The sequence below is a fragment of the Bufo bufo genome, chromosome 6, assembly GCF_905171765.1.
Source record: "Bufo bufo chromosome 6, aBufBuf1.1, whole genome shotgun sequence".
Taxonomy (NCBI): Eukaryota; Metazoa; Chordata; class Amphibia; order Anura; family Bufonidae; genus Bufo; species Bufo bufo.
The window spans coordinates 82,911,667-82,926,292 of record NC_053394.1 but is presented as its reverse complement, the minus strand read 5'-3'; the positions used below and the strand labels follow the sequence as shown (position 1 = coordinate 82,926,292).

At 42.4% G+C, this 14,626-nt stretch overlaps 1 protein-coding gene across 1 annotated transcript in view; it reads left to right on the top strand.

The window, feature by feature from the left end:
• LOC121005371 (lysosomal acid lipase/cholesteryl ester hydrolase-like) overlaps nt 1–14,119 on the top strand; it is a 56,328-nt gene extending 42,209 nt beyond the window's left edge. Inside the window, exons 5-10 of the mRNA XM_040438062.1 lie at nt 4,692–4,801; nt 5,385–5,521; nt 6,826–6,975; nt 7,220–7,291; nt 13,384–13,452; nt 13,687–14,119. Of these exons, the coding sequence (XP_040293996.1) occupies nt 4,692–4,801; nt 5,385–5,521; nt 6,826–6,975; nt 7,220–7,291; nt 13,384–13,452; nt 13,687–13,920 (772 nt within the window). The 3' untranslated portion in view covers nt 13,921–14,119. The remainder of the gene's footprint in view (nt 1–4,691; nt 4,802–5,384; nt 5,522–6,825; nt 6,976–7,219; nt 7,292–13,383; nt 13,453–13,686) is intronic.
• Nucleotides 14,120–14,626: the final 507 nt, after the last annotated feature.

Genomic DNA, 14,626 nt, shown 5'->3' with positions numbered 1-14,626 from the left:
ACTAGTAGGATGGCGGCCATTTTATTTTTCCTAATGATTGCTCCCCAGACAAACCGAGCCATTTATAACTAAAGAAAGGTATTTGTTAATATATTTATAATGAAGTAATATTTAATTATTTTCATTTTCTCAATTCCCAGTGAACCCCCTTCAAACAGAAATACACCTAAATTAGGGCTATTTGTGGCGCAAAGGTCTTCGCTCGCAATCTGTGACTGCTCCCCTCTCACGCCAGGTCTAAAAAAGTGGGCGGGGAAGGGGCCGGGCCAGCAGGCCCGTCTCATTTTCTATTTTATATGCCTGTTTTCGGCATAGAAAATGGTCTAAATGTGAGACAGCTAGGAAGCTGTCTTATATTTAGAAGCAGCGGTGGATCTGCCGATGTTATGTAGAGGCCGGCACTTCTACATAACTTCAGCAGATCCACCGCCAGTGCAGGGCTTAAAGAGGACCTTTCACCAGATTTTATTAATTGAGATAAGTACCTGATGCTGCCACCCTGCCTGTTTTGTTAAAATAGCACTCCTACGCCGCTCAGTATGCAAATACTGAGCATCGGAGCAATGAGGGGGAGACTGAGTATTTCTCTGTGGGCGTCTCCTTCTCCCTGGCTGTGGCTCTGTCCAATCGCATCGAAGAGCGTCACGGCCAGGGAGGTTTTTTCTCCCTGGATGTGACGCTCTGTGTTGCGATTGGACAGCGCTACAGCTAGGGAAAAGGAAACTCCCACAGAGAGAGACTCAGTCTCCTCCTCATTGCTCCGATGCTCAGTATTTGCATACTAAGCGGGGGAAATGCCGGGGGGCACAGCGCGGCGTAGAAGCGCTATTTTAACGAAGTACAGGTACTTTACTCAATTAATAAAATCTGGTGAAAGGACTTCTTTAAACTCTGGTCTTAATAAATGTGCCCCTTAGTTTCCCCTACGTCAGATTAAACATTGTACGGGCATTGAGCCAAGAGTGTAGAGAGATTTCAGCTCTGAAGCCTGCTAGAATTGTAAATGCAACCCTGGACTATAACACCTGTTGTGAGCAAGGATGGGTACCAGTTAAAGAGGACCTGTCATGTCCTCCAACAGCTTCACCTCTCCCTACCACCATGGATGAGCAATAGGTGGCAATGGGGCGTGAACCTGAATGCTCAGACACTGTCCAGTCGGTGCTGACAGTCTCAGAGCAGCTCTTGCTGTGTGATTTCAGTGACGATGATGGAGATTAGTTGATGGAGGACAAGTCAGATACCCTTTAACCTCTTTAGGACACATGACGTACCGGTACGGCATGTTGTCCGGGTACTTAAGGACACATGACGTACCGGTACGTCATGTGTATTTCCGATCACCGCCGCCCTGCGGGCTTTGATCGGAACAAGGTGCCTGCTCAAATCGTTGAGCAGGCACCTTGGCTAAATGCGCGGGGAGGTCCTGTGACCCCCCCATGTCGGCGATTGCCGCAAACTGCAGGTCAATTCAGACTTGTGGTTCGCGGCTTTTCAATGGTGCGGCGGGCGCAGGTGCCATCGGGTCCCCGTGGGGCTGTAGGGGGGACCCGATGGCATGGAAGGCATCACGCTGCATTCCGGTGACGAGCCTGTGAGATCTAGCCCCCTGGATCTCACAGGCCGGATGCTGTATGAGTAATACACACATTATTACTCATACAGCCAATGCATTCCAATACAGAAGTATTGGAATGCATTGTAAAGGATTAGACCCCCAAAAGTTGAAGTCCCAAAGTGGGACAAAAAATAGAATGAAAAATAAAGTTGAAAAAATAAAGTTTTCCTCCCCAAAAATTAAAAAAGTTTCATGTAAAAATAAACAAAAACGTAATTTTCCCCAAATAAAGTAAAAAAAAATTGGTAAAAAATAAAGGGGGGGAGGGAAGACATATTAGACATAATAGGTATCGCCGCATCCATATCGACCGGCTCTATAAACATATCACATGACCAAACCTCTCAGATGAACACCATAAAAAATAAAAACTGTGCTAAATAAACAATTTTTTTGTCACCTTACATCACAAAAAGTAAAACAGCAAGCGATTAAAAAGACGTATGCCCACCAAAATAGTACCAATCTAATCGTCACCTCATCCCGCAAAAAATAAGCCCCTACCTGAGACAATCGCCCAAAAAAATAAAAAACTATGGCTCAGAATATGGAGACACTAAAACATAATTTTTTTTGTTTTAAAAAAGCTGTTATTGTGTAAAACTTACATAAAAAAAAAGTATACATATTAGATATCACCGTGTCCGTATCGACCGGCTTTATAAAAATATCACATTACCTAACCCCTCAGATGAACACCGTAAAAAATAAAAACTGTGCTAAATAAACAATTTTTTGTCACCTTACATTACAAAAAGTGTAATAGCAAGCGATCAAAAAGTCATATGCACCTCAAAATAGTGCCAATCAAACCGTCATCTTATCCCGCAAAAAATGAGACCCTACCCAAGATAATCGCCCAAAAACTGAAAAAACTATGGCTCTCAGACTAAAACATGATTTTTTTTTTGTTTCAAAAATGAGATCATTGTGTAAAACTTACATAAATAAAAAAAAAAGTATACATATTAGGGCTCTTTCACACTTGCGTTATTGTCTTCCGGCATAGAGTTCCGTCGTCGGGGCTCTATGCCGGAAGAATCCTGATCAGGATTATCCTAATGCATTCTGAATGGAGAGAAATCCGTTCAGGATGCATCAGGATGTCTTCAGTTCCGAAACGGAACGTTTGTTGGCCGGAGAAAATACCGCAGCATGCTGCGCTTTTTGCTCCGGCCAAAAATCTGGAACACTTACCGCAAGGCCGGATCCGGAATTAATGCCCATTGGAAGGCATTGATCCGGATCCGGCCTTAAGCTAAACGTCGTTTCGGCGCATTGCCGGAGCCGACATTTAGCTTTTTCAGAGTGGTTACCATGGCTGCCGGGACGCTAAAGTCCTGACAGCCATGGTAAAGTGTAGTGGGGAGCGGGGGAGCAGCATACTTACCGTCCGTGCGGCTCCCCGGGCGCTCCAGAGTGACGTCAGGGCGCCCCAAGCGCATGGATCATGTGATCGCATGGATCACGTCATCCATGCGCATGGGGCGCCCTGACGTCACTCTGGAGCGCCCCGGGAGCCGCACGGACTGTAAGTATACTGCTCCCCCGATCCCCGCTCCTACTATGGCAACCAGGACTTTAATAGCGTCCTGGGTGCCATAGTAACACTGAAAGCATTTGGAAGACGGTTCCGTCTTCAAATGCTTTCAGTACACTTGCGTTTTTCCGGATCCGGCGGGCACCTCCGGCAAGGGAAGTGCATGCCGGATCCCAACAACGCAAGTGTGAAAGAGGCCTTAGGTATCGCTGCATCCGTGACAACCTGGTCTATAAAAACCTGTCAGATGAATGTTGTAAATAACAAAAAATAAAAGCGGTGCCAAAACAGCTATTTCTTGTTACCTTGCCTCACAAAAAGTGTAATATAGAGCAACCAAAAATCATATGTACCCTAAAATAGTACCAACAAAACTGCCACCCTAACCCGTAGTTTCTAAAATGGGGTCACTTTTATGGAGTTTCTACTCTAGGGGTGCATCAGGGGGGCTTGCAAATGGGACATGGTGTCAAAAAAACAGTCCAGCAAAATCTGCCCTCCAAAAATCGTATGGCATTCCTTTCCTTCTGCGCCCTTCCGTGTGCCCGTACAGCGGTTTACGTCCACATATGGGGTGTTTCTGTAAACTGCAGAATCAGAGCCATAAATATTGAGTTTTGTTTGGCTGTTAACCCTTGCTTTGTAACTGGGAAAAAATTATTAAAATGGAAAATCTGCCAAAAAAGTGAAATTTTAAAATTGTATCTATTTTCCATTAATTCTTGTTGAACACCTAAAAGGTTAACAAAGTTAGTAAAATCAGTTTTGAATACCTTGAGGGGTGTAGTTTCTAGAATGGGATCACAATTTCTGCAAAATTTCAAGATTTGCTTCTAAACTTCTAAGCCTTATAACATCCCCAAAAAATAAAATATCATTCCCAAAATGATCCAAACATGAAGTAGACATATGGGGAATGTAAAGTAATAACTATTTTTGTAGGTATTACTATGTATTATAGAAGTAGAGAAATTGAAACTTGGAAATTTGCTATTTTTTTTACAAATTTGTGGTAAATTTATAAATAAAAATGAAGTTTTTTTACTTCATTTTACCAGTGTCATGAAGTACAATATGTGATGAAAAAACCCCATCTCAGAATGGCCTGGATAAGTCAAAGCATTTTAAAGTTATCACCGCTTAAAGTGACACTGGTCAGATTTGCAAAAAATGGCCTGGTCCTTAAGGTGAAATAAGGCTGGGTCCTAAAGGGGTTAAAGATATTGTCCATAATCCGAAAAGCATTTCTACTTTCTTCCAGGAACAGTGTCACGCCAGTCCATGGGTCATATCTAGTATTGCAGCACAGTGCTACTGAAATGAAAGGTGCTAAACTGCAGTACAGACACAGCCTGTAGCCAGACGTGTTTCTGTTTTAGTAAGAAAGCATCCATGTGTTTCTTATCCTGTACAACCACTTTGACTAAAGCAATGCATTGACAGAATTACACAATATGATCTCCATAATGATGTGCAGAGGTTTTAATTGTATAACTAATATCTTTGTATGTTTTATATTGCGCTTTCTTCCAGCTATGATGAGATGGCTTTACTTGATCTTCCTGCAGTCATAAACTTTATATTACAAAAAACCGGACAGGAGCAAATTTTTTACATTGGACATTCTCAGGGAACCACTATAGGTATGTGCTAGAAAAAAAACTGAGAAATGAAGCAAACATGAGGAAATGCTATAAAAAAGAGGGACATTTATCAAGACTGGTATTTTACACGCCAGTCTCAAGTCCTTCTGATCTGCTGGAGGAAGCGCCAACGTTTAGTAGAGGCGCAATCCACTATATAAGTTTGGGGCTTCGTCTGACAGGCTGTGCGAAATACTTAACTCTACGCCAGTCCTATTTCTAGCGAAGTGCATTTTCCACCCAAAAAACTGGCGAGGAAAATGATTAATGAGCCAACTCTGCCCTCTTCCCGGCCACTCGCTCTTTAATCGCCACTTTGGAGTGGTGAGATGCTTCAGTGGTCTCTGGTAGTCTTTGTTTTATTGCAGTGGTGAAATGCCCCAGTGAGTGGAAGATCACCTTTGGATCCCAATAAAAATCAATAGGCGTATGGTGGTCATCTGTAGAATCTGGCAACGCCATATCCAGTGAACTCTGGCAGTCTGCTGGAAACGTTCACTGGAGATGTGAATGTGGCCTTATTGCTGTTAGTATATACTTGGACAATGACCTAATTGTTGCATACTGCATGTTTGTGCCTTAGGATTTATCGCGTTTTCAAGTTTGCCCCAGCTGGCGAAAAAAGTGAAAATGTTTTTTGGTCTGGGTCCTGTGGCTACAGTCAAGTTCGCCACCAGTCCATTGGCAAAGCTAGGCCTTATTCCAGAATTCTATTTCAAGGTATGCTCCATATGACCAGTATAATAAATTGACAGATTTATGAAAAGGTCTAAAAGAGAAACTCTTTCAACTGGGATCTGGCGGTGACCTGCACCTATCTCCAGAATGGCACTCCATAATGAAGGAAGTTGAAGCAGCGCATGTGTGGCCACCATCCTTTCACCGCTGTCGGAGTTTGGTAAATAGCTGAGTGCTTGCTCGACTATATTCAGAAGTCCCATAGTGGTGAGTGGAGGGGTGACTGTGCATGATTTACTTGGCTATTTTTGGAAATCCCATACCAGTGAATGGAGAGGACACTGCACATGTGCAGTGTGCTGTCTATTCACTTCGGGGACTCTGATTTGGAGACAGGAGCAGACCTTTATGGTATATCCTAGCAATATGCCATAAGTGTCCCAGATGGGACAGCCCTTATGAAAGGGAATCTGTTATCCATTTTATACTTTCATTTTAATGATGACCGTGTGCTCCGGATCGGAGTGCTGCAGCCTTTCCAAAGAAGAAAGCTGGACTCTTCTCTGGGGCGCACCACCAGCATTATACAGCAAGATCTCCACAATTTACCCCTAGAGGGAACTTAACACATACATTTTACATTAAAGGAGTTATCCAAGAGTCAGAGAGACCTCTCAGATGGGCGACCCACGGTGGAGATCAGACTTACCAGGGCGGGTTTTTCCTCTCCCTGCTGCACTGAAATCAACATCCATTGATGGACAAGACACGTCCCCCTCTCCCCCATCAATGGATGTTGATCATAGCGCGGCAAGGAGATGAAAGGCTAGCCCTGCAGCGTTAGACACGGTACCCAGTGGCAGGGACCGGGTAAGTATGAATTCCACCGCCAGTCTGCCACCCTAGGAGGTTTGTCTGACTCTTGGATAACTTCTTTAAAGAATTTGTAGAGAATCAGAAAAACATGACATCTTTCTTCCAAAAAAAGCACCACAGTTGTCCTTGGGTTGGTTGTGATATTGGCTTTTGGAGGAAAGCAGCCATGTTTTTTAATCCTGTACAACCCTTATACTGTATGTACTTTTAAAATTTTAGATCAGGTAGCACAAAGGGATTGATTATTCTATTCCTTATGACTTTTGTGCGCTGTATCCCTTGTGAGCAGGAGAGTGCATGATATGTTCTCTTCTTGTGCTCTGATTGCTCTGATATATTTGTCTGTTTCATAAAAGACCACATAACCCCTTTAAACATCTTTATTATTTAGGAAAATGTAGGAATCCTGGGCTTTGTATGAACATGCTCCTTATAAGTAGAGGACACTTGACTTCTTTCTTCTTGTTTAGGAGTTGTTTGGGAAAAGGGATTTTTTCCCCCAGTCATACGTCCTTAAATGGCTTGTCACTAGCTTCTGCGACCATGTAGTGATATGGGAGGAAATGTGTGGCAATGTTTTCTTTATTATAAGTGGATTCAACGAAAAGAACCTCAACATGGTAAGTAAAATATAAACTTTCCTTAAATTATTATATTTTTTTTTTTTCAATTTTCCAATTGGCCTTTGTGCTGACATGTGGGATAGATGTGCTGCTTGGTGTAAGCATCCAGGGAGTAGCTCTCTTCCAAATGCAGAGCTGGCTAGTTGGCTTAATGTTAGTATCTGTGTGGGGGGGAAATATCTAGCCTTGGTAGACAAAAAAATTTGGAAATTTAACTTGTTTTATATCTTCCTCCTTTTAGAGCCGGTTAAATGTATATGCAACCCATTGTCCCGCAGGAACATCTGTGAAAAATATGATCCACTGGGCCCAGGTAAGGATGGGATTTACAGCAGCAATGTGAACTTATTGTTTATCAATGAACATTAAGACCTTGACCACACAAAGTTTTCTGTGTGTGGTTCTTGATGCAGATTCTGCTCCACAACCCCCCTCCCATAGTCAGGTACAGTCTAGGAACTTAACACCTTAAGGACCAAGCCATTTTTAGCAAATCTGACGTGTCACTTTATGTGATGATAACTTTAAAATGCTTTTAATCCAGGCCATTCTGAGATTGCTTTCTTGTCACATATTGTACTCCATGACAGTGGTAAAACGGAGTCAAAAAAATTCATTTTTATTTATAAAAAAAATACCAAATTTACAAAAAATTAGCAAATTTCAATATCTCTACTTTTATAATACATAGTAATAACTCCAAAAATAGTCATTACTTTACATTACCCATATGTCTACTTCATGTTTGGATCATTTTGTGAATGCCATTTTATTTTTTGGGGACGTTAGAAGGCCTAGAAGTTTAGAAGCAAATCTTGAAATCTTTTAGGAGATTTCCTAAACCCACTTTTTAAGGACCAGTTCAGGTCTGAAGTCACTTTGTGAGGCTTACATAATAGAAACCACCCAAAATGACCCCATTTTAGAAACTACACCCTCAAGGTATTCAAAACTAATTTTATAAACTTTGTTAACCCTTTAGGCGTTCCACAAGAATTAATGGAAAATGGAGATGAAATTTCAGAATTTCACTTTTTTGGTAGATTTTCCATTTTAATTTAAAAAAATCTGCTAACAAAGCAAGGGTTAACAGCCAAACAAAACTCAATATTTATTGCCATGATTCTGTAGTTTACAGGAACACCCCATATGTGGTTGTAAACTGCTGTACGGGCCCACGGCAGGGTGCAGAAGGAAAGGAACGCCATATGATTTTTGGAAAGCAGATTTCACAGGGATAATTTCAAGCTGCCATGTCCCATTTGAAGCCCTCCTGATGCACCCCTAGAGTAGAAACTCCAAAAAAGTGACCCCATTTTGGAAACTATGGGATAAGGTGGCAGTTTTGTTGGTACTATTTTAGGGTACATATAATTTTAGGTTGCTCTATAGTAGACTTTTTGTGAGGCAAGGTAACAAAAAATAGCTGTTTTTATTTTTTATTTACAATGTTCATCTGACAGGTTAGATCATGTGCTATTTTTATAGAGCAGGTTGTTACAGACGCGACAATATCAAATATGACTATTGACTAATATGACTTTTTTTGGTTTTGTTTCAGTTTTACATAATAAAGCATTTTAGAAAAAAAAATTTTTTTAGTGTCTACATATTCTGAAAGCCATATTTTTTTTTTTTTTTTTTGGGCGACTGTCTTATGTAGGGTAAAAATCCGGTATGAGATGACTGTTTGATACTATTTTAGAGTGCGTATGACTTTTTGATCGCTTAGTATTACACTTTTTGTAATGTAAGATGACAAAAAATTGCTTTTTTTGACACACTTTTTTATTATTATTATTTTTTTTACGGTGTTCATCTGAGGGGTTAGGTCATGTGATATTTTTATACAGCATGTTCTTACGGACGCGACAATACCTAATATGTATACTTTTATCTATTTATTTATTTAAGTTTTACACAATAACAGCATTTTTGAATTAAAACAAAATCATGTTTCAGTGTCTCCCTATTCTGATGCAGCCAGCCAGTAGTGCAGGGGCAACACGTGAGGTGCACGGTGGACCGATAGAACACACAGTTCATCAGTTTACTCACGGTTAGCAGAAAGCCTCCCTGGGCTGGCAGCACAGTGTTGAGGTGGACAGCACGAAATCCTCCAGGGCACGCTCTGTGGTAGGGAAGCATCAGCCAAGATGGTGGTTGAGGTGCCCTTGATGTTAGGGGTGCTTAGGGTGCTTGTTGCGGCTGAGTCCCTTGATGGTTTTTGTCGTGACGCCAGTACCGTTAATGGTGGTACAACCAATAATGGTAATAAGGAGGTAGCCAGTGGTAAGATGCAACTCACAACTTTTACTTTTGATGTCTTTGGTTGCAGCAGTACAAAAATGCCGTTTCTTGATAGTACAGAGTTGATTCTGCAAATCCACAGTTTCTAGGCTTTTCAGGTTTTTAGTTTGGAGCAGTGGGTTAGGTGTACCTTGTTCCTATTGATGTGCTGGATCCTATTCCTTGTCCTTTCCCTACAAGCTGAATATTTAGACAGGAAAACGCAACTGTCTCTCTGAATTTTGGTGTGGCTGCCAGAAGCTATAAATCCTCCACCATGCAAAGGTGTCTGTGGCCCTCAATAAGGGCTCTTATAACCGATGATTCCTTAGGAAAGCTTGTTTCTTTTCCAGGGAGGCAAACTCTTCTCCTACTGGTCAGGGATGCAAGTCTATAGTCCGGCCGCAGAAGGAAAACGCTCTTCTGCGCCTCACATCTGAGTACTACCTCCTAGCGAAGTTGGCTCCACTCACTAATCTGTGTAATGAAGTCTTCACTCTACATTTTCACCCACTAATCTGATCTGACCTCCCTCAGATCTGCTCTCTTCTGAACTACATTTTCAACAACCTGATCTGAACTGCCTCACTAGGCCTGACCTAGGTATATATAAGACCTAAGCTATGTCCCCATCTAGTGGTGGGATGTATAAATTACACCTAATCTGCCTGTTAACAGGGATTTTGCAGATACATAAATACAAAATCATACATTACAACCTAATACTGTTGACAAGGTAAAAAGTGCTTTTAAGCAGTGCCCACACACACGTAGTGGGACGCTGCACTTAGAGCCATATTTAATTTTTTTTTTTATGCGATTGTCTTAGGTAGGGTATAATTTTTTGCATGATGAGATTACGGTTTGATTGGTACGATTTTGGGGTGCGTATGACTTTTCGATCGCTTGCTATTGCACTTTTTGTGATGTAAGGCAACAAAAAATGGCTTTTTTTACAGAGTTTTAATTTTTTTACGGTGTTCACCTGAGGGGCTAGTTCGTGTGATATTTTTGTACAGTAGGTTCTTACGGACGCGGCGATACCTAATATGTATAATTTATTTATGTTTTACCCAATAACAGCATTTTTGAATAAAAAAACATCATGTTTCAGTGTCTCCATATTCTGAGAGCCCTAGTATTTTTTTTTTTTTTTTTTTTGGGCTATTGTCTTAGGTAGGGGCTGATTTTTTGGTGGGATGAGGTGACGGTTAGATTGGTACTATTTTGGGGGGCATATGCCTTTTTGATCGCTTGGTGTTGCACTTTTAGTGATGTAAGATGACAAAAAAAAGTTTCTTTTAGCACAGTTTTTATTTTATTTTTGTGACGGTGTTCATCTGAGGGGTTAGGTCATGTGATATTTTTATAGAGCTGGTTGATACGGACGCGGCGATACTTAATATGTCTACTTTTCTTTTTTTCCCTATTTTTTACAATTTTTTTAACTTTATTTTGGGAAAAGGATGTTTTTTTTTCTACTTGAAACTTTTTATTTTTTATTATAAAAAAACACTTTCTTTCTTTTTTTACTTTTTATATTTGTCCCACTGTGGGACTTTACCTTTTCAGGGTTTGATCCCTGTTTTTAATTCAGTACAATACATTCTGTATTGTACTCAATTGAACTGTCAGCGTCTTACACAGTAAGACGCTGACAGTTGCCTAGGAGACCCAGCGCTCAGGCTGGATCTCCTGGGCTTCTGTAGCTGGCAAGCCTCGATGCCTGTTGATAGGCATCGGGGCTGCCATGGCAACCATCCGGTCCCCGCCACCAATGCGCAGGGACCCGATTGCTAAGGAGAGGGAGTGCAAACCTCCCGTATGCCGCTGTCAGCGCTGACCGCGGCATATGAGGGGTTAATCCACCGGCATTGCCGTTATCACCGATGCTGGTGGATGCAGCACGGATTCGGCTGTCAGTAACAGCCGAATCCGTTCTGCTGATCGCAGCAGCGCACATGGGGAAAGAAGGAAGGATCGCAGGACGAGAATGCTCGTCCTGGGGCACAAAGTACCGGCCATTTGAGACTAGCATTCTCATCCTGGGTCGTTAAGGAGTTAAAGTGGCCCTATGTTGTAGGCGGGTCCAAATTGACACAAAGCAGGGCCAATATAAATAGGCTGGGCCAAAAATACTGTAGTTCAGCACAAACTATTGCCCCGGCAGAACCAAATACACAGTGCCGCAACACTGAACTCTGTCACCGTCCTGAGGATGGCAATACAGTTGAATGCAGGAGGGCACTTTCTTCTGCCAGCCAAGTGCATAGGTAGTAGATGCTCCAAAGATTAACACTGAGAGCATCAGATCTCTATGTACCCGACTGGCAGCCATGAGGAGGGCTTGGGCGGCCCCCTGGGCATGGGTTCACCCCTTCCCATAGTTTTTTGTGGGAGACCACACTGCCATTCATGTGACCATGGTTTATTCCCACGTAGTTTTTACCATGATTCCCATGCGAACACCTCTGGTGGGTAACCACTCACCTATTGGCCTCATTGAATGGGAATAAAGGTGTGGCTGGATGCGCCTAATTCCAAACTGTCTTCACCCATAGAAATTAATGAGTCTGTGTGCAATCCGCCAAAAAATGCGGACCAAACATACGGTCGTGTGAATAGGGTCTTAAACAGGCCACAAAATGTTTAAAAAAATCATTACTCACCTCCACGATACCCCACCACTGCTGATCTGACCCTGATGCTCTGCACTTTCTGTCCTGGCTCAACCCTCCGGAAATGGAGGTGGCCCACCTCAGCCACTGATTCTCTAAGCAGGCCTTTTCTCGGGTGTAGGGCAACAAGGACTGGAGCAGCGCAGGAAGAGCCGTTGTGGTAGTGGTATTTTTATTAATAGTATTGATATTTTCTGGTATATAGTGGTGCATGGTGTAGTAATGGTGATATCTGTTGTAGTAGTAGTAGAGATAGTATTTGTAATACCGTTGGCTGAGCAGGCCTTTCCCGGCATTTCTAAGGCCTCATTCACACGGCTGTTGTGTACCTGCGGCTGTATTGTGGCCCGCATTCACTTGAATGGGTCCGCAATCACGGATATGCAGAACAGTAGCACGGATTGGAATCCTACTAAGTGCTTCTTTGGTGTATATGGCCGTGCCACTGCACCACAAAAAAATAGAGCTTGTTCTTTTTTTTTTTTTGCGGTATCAACGGATCACGGACCCATTCAAGTGGAATGGGTCTCAATTCATCCCGGCCGCTGCACGGACGTTGCCCATGCATTGGGGACCGCAAATTGCGTTCCCCAATCCACAGAATGGACCCACAACGGCCGTGTGCATGAGGCCTAATGCTGAGAACAGAGAGTAGAATATATGTAGTAGTAGCAGATGTTGTGTAGTAATTGTAGTGGTATATGCTGTTATTGTTGTAGTAGCACTATATGTTGTAGTTGTAGTAGTGCTGTTTATAGCAGTGTTTATGGCATTTGGTGAAGTAAAATGGCAGCATTAGTGTCAGTAGTAGTTGCAGGAGGGATGATATTTTTTGTAGTATCAGTATCCAAATGGATGTCATGTCAACTAGGTCCGAGAAGGCGTGCTATTTTGGGGGGTGAAATCCACCTCAGTTCATGCAAGGAGACAAAAGTGCCAAAGGATCAATTGCTGCTTTATTGTGGCACACCTAAGGAAAACCAGCAACCTTTCTGCACTTGGGCATTCCTGAGGCTCGAGTTGTAGTTGTTTTAGTAGATGTAGCTATGGCGGTGGTCGTGCTTGCACACTATTGGAAAAAGTGTTGACCTCTCTGGTGGGTGGGCCTGTGGGAGCGTACATAGGCTGGTGCTTTTTCCTATAATCTGCAAGCACGGCCACCCATGATGGATTACTGGGTGGTCGTAACCATGGAAAGATCAGTGTATAATGTGATGGAAAAATAAATCCAGCCAGCAAAGGAAGCAATATGGACAAGCACAATATATTAGTAAGTTGCTTGTATTAACTTTCTCTACATGATAAATGCTATTTGCCGATTCTAGACAATCTTTTACTTTATCTACATGATAAATACCATTTGCTAAAACTGAGACAACCTCATGGTTTAGCTCATTGCATCTAAAGTGACAACATTTTTACCCCCTTGATTTTTTAGGCAGTAAAGACTGGAGAACTGAAGGCATTTGACTATGGAACAAAGGGCAATATTTTTCATTACAACCAGGTAATAAAACTCTATTATCCAGGTACAGTGACAGTAACGCCATTATGTCAAATGTACTGTATCTATGGGTCTATGAATACGGTCGCTCTACGTATCTATGGGTCTTCTGAAACGCGTGCATATGGCTGCCTATAGTTGCCCACTGGGTAATATGAAGGTCACTGTGGACTATGCTATTGTTGTTCTTTGCACTGAGTTGTAACTCCTCTTAATTTGTGGACTATTGTTTTCTAGACTACGGCTCCTTTATACAGTGTGAAGGATATGACAATTCCCACAGCCTTATGGAGTGGGGGCAACGACTGGTTGGCTGATCGCAACGATGTATCTTTATTGCTAAGCCAAATCAGTAATTTGGTATACCACAAAGAGCTGCCAGACTGGGAACATCTGGATTTTATCTGGGGCTTGGATGCTGCAGATCGTATGTACGGTGAAATCATTCACTTCATGAAGATCTTCTCCTAAACTCTTGTTTCGGGTGTTTGAAGAAACCGTGTGCAGAGCATGGAAAAGAAAAATGTTACCTTATTGACAACTTGAAGAAAACTTGATATGAACTGTAGCCATACTATATACATTACTATGCAATTCATAGGAGCCTCATTTACATGCAGGAATTTCATATCTTTTTTTACAAGTGAAAAAGCTTTGCATTTCTTACCAAATAATGAAACATTTTATAACAGGTAATTTTAACCCCTTAGTGACATCAATACGTCTTTTTATGGTGGTCACTGAGGGGCCTTAGGCTAGGCTGCTGCCTTTTTACTGCGGCCTAGTCTAAACGCTGCACGGGTCTCCTATGCAGAGGAGAGCGGGGGCTCTGGTCTCACATGAGAGTTGGGCTCCTGCTCTAATGGCCTGGACCATCAGAAGCACCGCTCCTGGCCATTTAAGCCCTTTGATGCCGCTGTCAATAGAGACTTCAGCATCTAAGTGGTTTAGAAGGAAGGAGCTTCCATCTGTATCCCACAAATGAGATGGTGGGGTGGTGGGGTCCCGATGTCTTTGCTTGGCAGCCTGGAGCCTAATGGATGCCCCAGGCCTGTCTGCATTGTATGCCTAGCAGCTGTGCCTCTCTGGCGCAGCCTGCTGGTGACTGTCAGTAAAGCACTGACGGTATAATACATTGTACTGCATAAGCAGTACAGACGTATTATAAAAGCCACAT